Source organism: Colletotrichum costaricense (genome assembly GCF_030867565.1).
Source record: "Colletotrichum costaricense strain IMI 309622 chromosome Unknown Scaffold_3.1, whole genome shotgun sequence".
NCBI lineage: Eukaryota > Fungi > Ascomycota > Sordariomycetes > Glomerellales > Glomerellaceae > Colletotrichum > Colletotrichum costaricense.
The window spans coordinates 2,546,188-2,556,382 of NW_026848232.1; the positions used below are offsets into that span (position 1 = coordinate 2,546,188).

Genomic DNA, 10,195 nt, shown 5'->3' on the forward strand with positions numbered 1-10,195 from the left:
TGCCGTCCGGTGGAAGTTGAATGCGTGAGGGTGGGACGGGTGGACGGACCGACGCTTGACAAGCAAGATGCGGCAGAGCAGAGGATCGTTTGTGGTCGTTAGAATATGCCTCAATCCATTGGAGTTTCCGGTTAGGTTCGTTTGGTCTATGAGTCAGTGATTGAGTCTATCGCAGGCATTCGCGCTGCATTACGCGGACAGAGGTACTTTGGAGAGCTTGGAGCTGAGTGGCTAGGATGTGTGCCTTGGTTTATGTTAAAGAGGTTGACTAGCCGCACAGAGATGAGAATAACAAACCATGATGCGTCAGATGATGTCGTGACGGGTGGTTGTCTGGTCAGAAGGAGGATGGTTTTCTCATTCGGGGGCTGTTGAATGGATGAGCTTAGGTGTGTGGTCATTGGTGTGGTGGACCTACGGAGCTGCGTCCGTAGTTCTTCTGATGGTGTCACCAAAGCGCAAGGGAAAACCTACGGTTGCTCTGAACTTTTCCTTGGTGTGGGAAGCCGTTAGGTGCGCCGTGCGACGATGCGGGGGCAGCGCCGGCTGTCGGCCGGGTCTCGACCTCTTGGGACCATCGGATGCGGGGGTACAGATGGAGCGGGATTGGCTGGAAGCTTACGAGCCACGGAGTGGAGACTCCGACACAATTGGCTGTGTGGGGCACCAGGCCGGGGCGCAGCTCCGGAGACTTAGCGCCGAAGGTGGCTTGCAAGCTTGGAAGGACCCTGGCCGTTGTCATTTTTTTCTGGTCGGACCCGCCTACCGCTCACGGCTCCGCATTGCGTGAGCTATCAGACGGACTCGGCTCGCGTAGACTAGGACTATCGAAGTCAATGTTAGCTTCGGGATATGTCGTCTTGCGAGGTTAGCTGAGAGGATACTCTGGCGTGAGTTTGCGGCACTCCCGTCCATTGCCAATGCCGGCTTTGCCGCGTTAGCCACGGGAAGAAGACGCCGGACACGCCGGGGGCTCCCGAGGTACGTATCTCATGACCGCTTAGGTAATTCGGGACCATCCAGCTTCCAGCGGAGAAGTCTCTACATTAGGTAAGCACACGCTACGGTCACGGGTCCTCACTTTCGCCCGGTTGACGACGGCATTCTTTTCCGAACCCCGCGAATTCCTGTCTTCGGATTTCCCACACCTCTTGGCCCTGCGGTGTACGGATTACGGATATTACCTTTCAGTCGTACAGACAAACCCTTGGTCATCTGCGATACGTGCGGTACGGACAAACAGTGTTGGCATGCATGCATGCATAGCCACAGCCTCGAGTTGCTGCTGACGTCAACCAACACCACCCGACCGATCGCCCAGAACAAGGCAAGCCAGGCGAAGGAGGCAGACACGGCAGAGCAAGCAGATCACTGAATGTGAGGCGACAGAAACAATCGGGGCAATCTTACACGCCCAGTCCCAGCCTCCCAGCAATGATTGCCCGACAATCGTCACACGCAGCGAACAATCACCACAACAGCACCGCTCCCATACCCTACCACTGTCGTCGGGCGCTCCCATGTCACCCACGTGTCTACCCCGTCTGAAAGCTCGTCTTTGCTTCGGGACGCTTGCGGCTTGTCGTTGAACTTCATCAAAACAAATTTGCTGAAGGTCATCCTCAACGATTTCCAACCGGCGTGGCTTCGACTTCATTCCTGCATTCGCCCCCTGCTTCTCAGCATCCAGCATCGCTGCATCGCCTCTCGAGCACAACCCCCGACAGCCCGCCCTCAAAGAATTGTCGATATCCCGCTGCGCCGCAATCTGGCCCGCGCGTCATCGTTCACTGGAACGGAATCCGCATCATTCTCATGTCTGGCGACGACCATCTCACGACTCTCACGCCACTTTCTTTTTTCCAGCCTCGGTCTCGTGGATGCCACATTCGCACTTTTCCATATCGCGACTAGCTGCACATGCCGTCCGTAATGCAAGCTTCACATCGACCATCGACTGTTTGATCGGCCGCTGTAACGTATCGCCCGTTCATCTCGTTCCAGCAAGATTGTCTAGCAGTAAACGCACCCACGTTTGCTTCTCTGCATCGGCGGCTATTTCGGCCTGGACTGGCCCCCAAACCAGTAGAGAGAGGCAGCAAGCTGTTTCATTGTCTGCTACATACCCCATGATCCTGGCATGAGAGTCCCAAGTGGTCTCGATTAGAAGGCGTGAACAAAGCCACCAACCCCATCATGGCCACGCTGCCATCATATCAGGATGCTATCAGTAAACTCGACTGGCTTGAGTTGGTGGCACCATACGTCGCAGACAAGGACTTTACTAGTCTTTGTTCTGTGAATAAACGTTTCTACGCCGTCTTCGCGCCCCGCCTTTGGAACGATCCATTAGTCGCCGTTCGACGGTTGGGACTGGATCCAAGTGACGGTATGTTTGTCTCAACCTACACCCGTCGAACTAAGGAATACCATTTGCTGACGTTGTTGCTACTATCTCGGTGGGGTGTTAAAGACCTGGAATGGTACCTATCATTTATCTTCGACCGCATGCAGCGCCTGCGGCCGAAGACCCTGGCTCTGATCATGACGCTTGACTTTCGCGAGTTTGCAAAAGACACTGCCCACTTCTCGTCCGACAGTAGCAGCAGGACAATACCTCACACTCTGCGTCAACTCTCCAAGACATTGCCGAACCTCAGATGTATCCTCTTAGACGGGCATGCCGAGGCGGACCCCGCCTTCTTGACTACCATCCCGGCGTCCGAAGCAAACACGACACCACCAGATTCTCGGCAAGGCCTGTTGGTTCTTAGTGTCGCTTATTGTCAAAATCAACTCCCCAACGGCTTCTATGCATCGGACAAGCTCCAGCAGCTGGTCCTTCTAGACGTTTCCGGATTGCCAGGTTCCCTGCAGCCTCTGATTGCTGCAGCTCACGGACGACGCAACCTACGCAGATTAAAGGTCCTAAAGGTGAGACGTCGGGAGATCAACGACTCCATGGCTTTGATGCTCTTCCAGGCTTTCAAGAGCTCGCTCTGGAGTCTGGATATCAGCGAAAACAGAATCACAGACGGTGTTCTCGACCAATTTGCTGCACTTTGCTTCAATAGTCCATCTTTGAGGTCTCAGTCTCGATTCATGACTGAGGGCAAACTTGTCTTTGACGACCAAGGAAACGACACATTTGGGCCATTCATGTTCATCCAGGAATCCGACTCGAGCGCAGCCTTTAGCGATGCCGAGCGGCACTTCGTGGATGCTCCCATTTACTTAGCCGCTACAGGTCGCGATTTACAAGAAGATGAAGTAGTGCGGGCCAATGGCAGAACTCCGTTGAGGCGAGACAGTGTGGACTACGTTAAGGCCGCAACTGCGGGAGACATGGATCATCCGGTGCCTGACTGGTCAGACGTGCCGTACCTCGACATCTGCTCTGCACCCGCCGGGATCACCCATCTGCACATCTCAGACACTCAAATCACTTCTTCAGGTGTGGAGAGACTGCTGCGTAGCTCGCAAGGCCAGCTGGAAGACCTCTCCTGCGATGCTCCGTTCTTTCTACCAATCCAAGGATCTGCTTTGAAGCAGCAGCATCTCCTCCCATGGCCCAAGAACGTCACTCTACGCGGCGCTCTGGGCTGCGCGCACGTCTTTAGGCCCGTATTCTCGTCCAATCTGCGGGTGCTGAGGATTCACCATTCGTTTGTGACGCAGATTCCGACACTTGAGACTGATGGGCTGTCAACCATGGCACGACTCTGGCTAGCCGAGACAGTGGTTAGGGAACGATCTCAGATGGCCTTCCCACAGACATTCGAACCGGACATGAACCCCCGGCTGACGTCTCTGACTCTGACCAAGATCCCACGTCGCTCCAACGGGCCGTTGATAGACAAGCTTGTGCATTTTCTCACGCTGGGTGGTCTCCAGGAACGTGCGATCCGAAAGGCTGCCTCTCAATCGTCATCGCGACGTAGTCCAGTACTCCTGCATGGCCTGCGTCATCTTCGTCTAGAGTTTGAAGCCGATCCCATTGAGGATCCAGCCGGATTTTCAGCCGCAGACGACTTGGATGCGGAAGAGCTCTTGAATATGGGCGAGGGTGAGGGCTTCAGCTTCTTCGGCGACGAGCGCCGGCCCCAGCTACGGCCTGAAGCCACAAGGAAAAAGCAAGCAACAGCGGGGGACGAAGTCACTACGCACCACACTCAGCCCGCCACAGTCCGTCTGAGCGCATTCCCCTACAGCGATATCCAGGGTGTGTCTATACCCTACCGTGATACATGGGGCGGGAGTCAATTCGACCGGACAATCTGGGTTGGCGACGGCATGCTGGGCTCAAACCGCCATGCTGTTAACGAGTATATGAAACTTGTGACGAACCCGCTGCTTAGAAGCAGAGTGGGACCAGCCACCCCAGCGCACGTAAAAGCTGGCGTGCCGGAAGGGGTTCTCATATTCCACGCGGCTTGGGACGCCATTGTCATGCCACCAGAGTTGAAACCTCCCAGAGCGGCAGAGCTTCATGGTATGCGGGACGTCCTAGAGGCCATCAAGGCGTTTCGTATCGAGACAAGAGCAGCATACGAGGCTGCGAAGAAGGCTGCCGTTGAAGGCGTGGCAGAACTTGGCACAACCACCGGGCCACGGCACTGTTTCTGGTCGGGAAGGCTTGAGGTCTCTGCGCAGCAGAGCATGGCACACTATCGAGCGCCTGGTTATTGGCGATGAGAAAAAACAAAACTAATTTCCTTTCGGTCACAAGTTTTCTCTTTCCCAACGAGTTTCTAGTGTTCCGTCCTACTCTTGTGTGAAGGCGCAACTTTTGGTCATTTGTGATATATACTTGTTTTGAAATAAGTATGGACAGTGAAGCGAAATGTGGTCCTCAAAACAGCTTTCTTTTTGGCCCTCCCATATGCCACATGTCTGTCTCAGTTTCCAGTGGGCCTCCTCCCCCAATTCAACGTCACATGACTTTGCTCAGAAACCCAATCAGAAGCCTCTCTCTCAAGAAAGAGAAGCAGTGTAAGCAGTCGTAGTAAACTTAGCATTCGACCCGACAAACGGCTCAGTACCGGCGCCGATGCTCTGGAGGATCTGGGAGGAAGGTAGGCCCTGGCTGTTGATGAGGTAGGTCGCGAACGCCTTGAGGTCACCACTGAAGCTCTGGACGTTGCTGGGCGCGACGAAGCTGAAGACCGTCATCTGGCCGTTGACGCCCTTGTAGAGGTTCCAGGTGCGGCCGGCGACGGTCGGGGTGGCGATGGCGCTGCCGGTGGCGGAGATGGGGCCGGCGCCGCCGAGGGAGCCGAGCCAGATCATGATTTCGTATTGGGCGGAGCCGGTTGCCGTGGAGGAGGTGAAGAGGTCGTAGGCTACGTTTGCTACGAGGCCTGTGCCGGAGTAGCTTTGGGGGTGTTAGTGGTCATCATCCTTGATGGTTTTTGTGTGTAAATAACGTCTTTGGTCTTTTCTCTTGGACAAGGAATACACAGTGACGGAGTAACAAGACATACCTCCAGTTCCAGGTCGAGGGGATGCTGCTGATCGCGCTCAGGGCCTTCTTGCTGACGTTGACGACGGCGTTGGCGTACGACTTGACGTTGTACTGCCCGCCGGACCAGGACCAGGTCGTGGACCACTGCAGGTTGCTGCCGGAGAGGCCGGTGAGGGTGGTGCACTGACTTCCGGTACCCGAGGACATGCCCCAGAGGTTGTTGTAGACGGTGTAGGTGCCCGTGACGGCCGAGTCCCACTGGCCGCAGTAGGTTGTCGCGCGCTTCTCGACGGTCGTCGGCGTCGGGCTGGCGAGCGCCAGGGGGAGGAGCGCGAGGATGGCGGAGAACTTCATGGTGGATGGGCAGAGACGGAGAGAAAGCTCGTTGTGATTATTGGATAAGGAACTGGCTGGAAGCTCCCGAGATGTGGTACCGGGGAAGGATGGTCAAGTTTTATATGTCCTGCTTTTCGGTGTATCTGTAAATGGTTGTATGTTGAACTTGACTTTCTTGGTCCCGGACTGCATCTTTCTGCCATTCCTCTATTCTTGCGCGGGGTCCCTGGCATTGACAAGCAGCCTCCTGCCAGAATCACAGTCCATGTGGGAACATTCTATGTATCCGCACGAATCGTCACCAATGCCGAACCCGTTTCGTGGGCCTACCTTCCGCAATTGCCTCGGAAGGGTATGCTAATGTGATCACGAGAGTCTTCATCCCCTGAAGTTGGCACGGGCGGGTTACCAATTGGGACGATGATCATATCCGCTCTCGATATAAACTCTCCAGAACTGTAGGACGGACAGTGAGCTAGGCCCAGGGTGACGGCTCTTCATTGGCGGCTCCCATCGTGGTGTTGTCAATACCCCGGGCGAGATCCATCCAGTTCGGGAGTTTTGGGAACCACGAATCAGGGCAACCCGGCTATTGGTGACGTGGGGAAGGAAGAACCGGGGCCGTGGATGAGATGATGTCCAAAGGTTAAAGTTTCTTGGGACGTTTACGCAAAACTTCATGGCTGAGTTGATTATCTGATTAACTGTCATAAGGACCTGGAATCAGGATCAATTTCCTGTTTCTGAGGTATTCTGAAATGTTCGCGGAAGCCCGTCACTTATCCCGAACTATTTCGGCATCTCTTTCTTCTACAAACTACAAAGCGTAACTGCACAGCAGTTCTATTCATTATTACCGGCGTCACTTGGCGCCACAGCTACCCCGGCATGGCTTTCAACGCACGGGATTCGAGGATATAATCTCCCCTGGCACTCGTGGAAAGCAGCATGGACTGCCGGCGGAAAATGCGGGGTTAGAGTGCCGTAACCTGTGCTGCTGCGCCGGGTGGTCCCCGCGATGTAACCGAGAAGAGTCGACTAGGTGGAGTTGGGAAGCTGGGGCAAGGCGGGATCTGGTAGCCGCGATTGGCGGGATTCGATCGGGCGTTAATTTACTGGAAACGCACCGGAGGCTTTTCGTTGCGTGCGAGATGCGAGGGTTCTGTTCTTCTTCTCACGCTTGCGTGCGAAATGCTGCTTTTCTTCTGTTGGGGAGATTGAGTGTGAACTTTTGGTTCACAACTTTCACTCTTGATGCTACGGACGTACACGGCTGGCTTTGTGGAGGCACGGAGTTTAGAGATTAATCTCGGTGTACCCTCATTCCAAATCTCTCGACGTTTTAATCTAGTTCAGCGTTGGTAACGATAACGGGCTCGCTTGATCGGCGCCTATGCGATTTCGCTTCTGCACGGCTTCGAGACCTGTCATTTCAACGTGCATTTCGTACGTGCGCACCCGATCTGATTTCCCAGACTCTTCTTGGCTGGCGTTGGCTCTGAGTGATTACCATAGAAACTCGAGCACTTTAAACTTGCGTTAGCCCGTGCTAACCCTGCTAGCTTCCTATACTAAACCTTTTCGGGTAGTCAATTATATTCGATTATATAATCAATTATACCGTATATAGAAGGCGGTAAGTGATTATTTTCTATTTTTTACTCCTACCTAACTACCTATTTCGACCTACCTCTACCTACTTCTAGTTACTATTTAGTAATTAACTTAGTTACTTACTACGGCCTATTACTACTTATACTTTTACTAATTATATTACTAATTTAATTACTAATTATATTATTAATTATACCTCTAATTATACTTTTATTATAGGCCTCGTTAAATACTTATAATACCCTTATAATAGGCTTTTATTAAAAAAAGTACGAATATAATAAAAGAGCTAATTATATTTTTAATAGCTAAGCGCTACGGGCCTATTCTTACCCTTATTAAAAGCTAAAAATATATATTATAAAATTACTTAGTTAAGTAACGCCCTTATTATTATACTTATTAAACTAAAGTTAACTTCTTTATATTTCTTAAGTATTACCGTATTAAAAAGACTAATAAAAAAGTAATTTACTTATTATAGCTATATTAGAGCGAGACCGAGCTATTAAAAATATATAAACGTCCTATATACTAAGAAGCCGTAAATTAGTTTAAAATCCTTTAAAATATAGTTATTACTTAATATTAAAACTATAAGTTAATCGTTAATTAGTCCTCTAATTATACTTATTACTTATAATAACTAGAGCTTAAAATAGCGCTCTATAATACTTTTTATTAATAACGAAATAAAAAAAAGCTCATTAATACTAGTTAGTTTAAAAAGAATACTAAGCGGGTTTTTATTAAGCAAAATCTGAATAATAAATATCTTTTTACTTTTTCTCTTAGTTAGTTTCGTAACTTTTAAAATCGTATATAAATTACCTAACGTTAACTTACTAAATAAGTAACTAAGTTACTTATAAAATATTTTAAAATTATTAATAACTTTTTTTATTTTATTTAATAAGTTAACTAAATAGCCCTAGTAATAGTAAAGCGGTCTAACTTTAGAAATATACTTAGGAGTTTAGCTTATTAATTTTTTAATTTATAAATTTTTAACCTTAACAAGACCTTAGCTTTTTTTAAATACTTAGATAATTATATATATAATAACATTAGGGCTAAATATTATGGCTAGCTAGTCGTAATAAGTATATAAATAAAAATTAAGGTTACGAGTACTAAATAAATAGTATTATAATTATAAATAGCTTCCCTAAAGCTATATTTATGAATTATAAAATAAGTAAGGCTTCGGTAATTAATCATAGTCTTATTAAAAGAGGTTCTTAATAAAAATAGTTAAAAGCGATTATAAAATCTAATATTAAGTTAATTATTAAAAAAGCTATAAAAAGTCTATTTTTAAGCTCAGTTTAAATTTATACTATATATAAGTTTTATTTATAAATATATTTTTTATAATATTCTTATTTATTATTATCCAATTATTTATTAAATAATTATCCGTCCTACTTATTTATAATTATTTATTTTACTTATTTATAAATATCCGTTTTTTATTTTATTATATAATTATAATTACGTAACTTATTTATAGTTTTTTTATTTTAAGAGGAGTTACCTTAAGTCTGTACTTTTATATATATAGTATAGTAATTACTATAGGTCCCGTGGGGCGGGACCTTAGTTTTATTATATATATTAAATTATAATATTAGCTCCTCTTTTTAAAAGTCTAGTCCTCTAGGCCTATAAATAAGTCGTTTATTCCTAAGTTAGGGAATTATTAAGTATTTTCCTTTTTTTTTAAAAAATATACTAATACGATATTAAATTAAATTAAAAAATCAAAATTTTTAATAGCTACGTCTCGTTATAAATTATTACGTATTATTCGTTTTTTTAATAAAAGTATAAAAATAATACTTTATTTAAATTATTATTTATAAGGGGTCCGTTATTTAGTTCTTTTTAATTTTAAAATCTATAAAATATACTATTATTTAAGTATTTTATATAATACGTTTATTAATACTATTTATATTTATAAATATTACGTTTTTATTTACTAAGTTTTAGCTAATTAAGTATAGTTAGTTAGTTAGTAACGGAGTTTAATTATTTTAATTATAAAAAAGAAATAAAAGAGTTATAGTTTTAAAAAAGAGCTATAGAATTATAAAAAAAGGCTAAGGCTTATTAATAAGTTTAAGCTAATTTAAATAAGTTATTATTTAAATTAGAACGTTTTTATTTTTAAAAGCAAATAGTATTTAAAAAGAGTCGGATTATATTAAAAGAGTTTTTTAAGGATTTTAAAAATACTTTTTTAGTAACTTATAAAATATAAGCTAATAGTATTTTTAGGATTATTAATTAGGATACCGTAATAGCGAAGAGTTCTAAGTTTAATTTTAATTTTAGTACTCCTTAAGAAGTTATTAAAAATTCTAAAAGTTTATAATAAGTTCTTATATATTTTTTTTATATTTATAGTTTTTCTATTTAATAAAGTATTTTTTATTATTTTTTATTTTATAGTTAATAATTCGTTCGACTTTATATTCTAATTAGTTTAGTTTAATAATAATATAATTTGTTATATATAAACCTCTTAGTATAAGCTTAAATAATAAGACGTAAAAAACGGAGTAGTACTATATTATATTTAATAATTCTAATTCGTAATTAATTAGTAAGACCTTTTTAATAATTTCAAAAGGTTTAAGTTTTTTATAGTCTAATTTATCGCTTAGTTATTTCGTTTTAATATTATAATAAAAAAGATAAGTACTATCCTCCTTTTTTAAAAATAGTCCTCTAATTCTTAATTTATTTATATTTCTTTTTATATACTATTATATA

General features: G+C 45.0%; 3 protein-coding genes across 3 annotated transcripts; 2 read left to right on the forward strand and 1 right to left on the reverse strand.

Annotated features, from left to right (window-relative positions):
- Positions 1–379: 379 nt before the first annotated feature.
- On the forward strand, positions 380–790 carry CCOS01_03688 (uncharacterized protein; the record flags this gene model as incomplete). Its single annotated transcript, XM_060451873.1, has 1 exon — positions 380–790. One exon carries the CDS (start codon positions 380–382, stop codon positions 788–790), a length of 411 nt encoding a protein of 136 aa, XP_060318138.1.
- A 1,406-nt stretch (positions 791–2,196) lies between these two features.
- Positions 2,197–4,695, forward strand: CCOS01_03689 (uncharacterized protein; the record flags this gene model as incomplete). The annotated part of the gene is made up of 1 exon (XM_060451874.1): positions 2,197–4,695. One exon carries the CDS (start codon positions 2,197–2,199, stop codon positions 4,693–4,695), a length of 2,499 nt encoding a protein of 832 aa, XP_060318139.1.
- Positions 4,696–4,974: 279 nt separating this feature from the next.
- On the reverse strand, positions 4,975–5,818 carry CCOS01_03690 (glycosyl hydrolase family 12; the record flags this gene model as incomplete). The annotated part of the gene is made up of 2 exons (XM_060451875.1): positions 4,975–5,374; positions 5,484–5,818. The coding sequence occupies 2 exons, from the start codon at positions 5,816–5,818 to the stop codon at positions 4,975–4,977; spliced, it is 735 nt and encodes a 244-aa protein (XP_060318140.1).
- Positions 5,819–10,195: the final 4,377 nt, after the last annotated feature.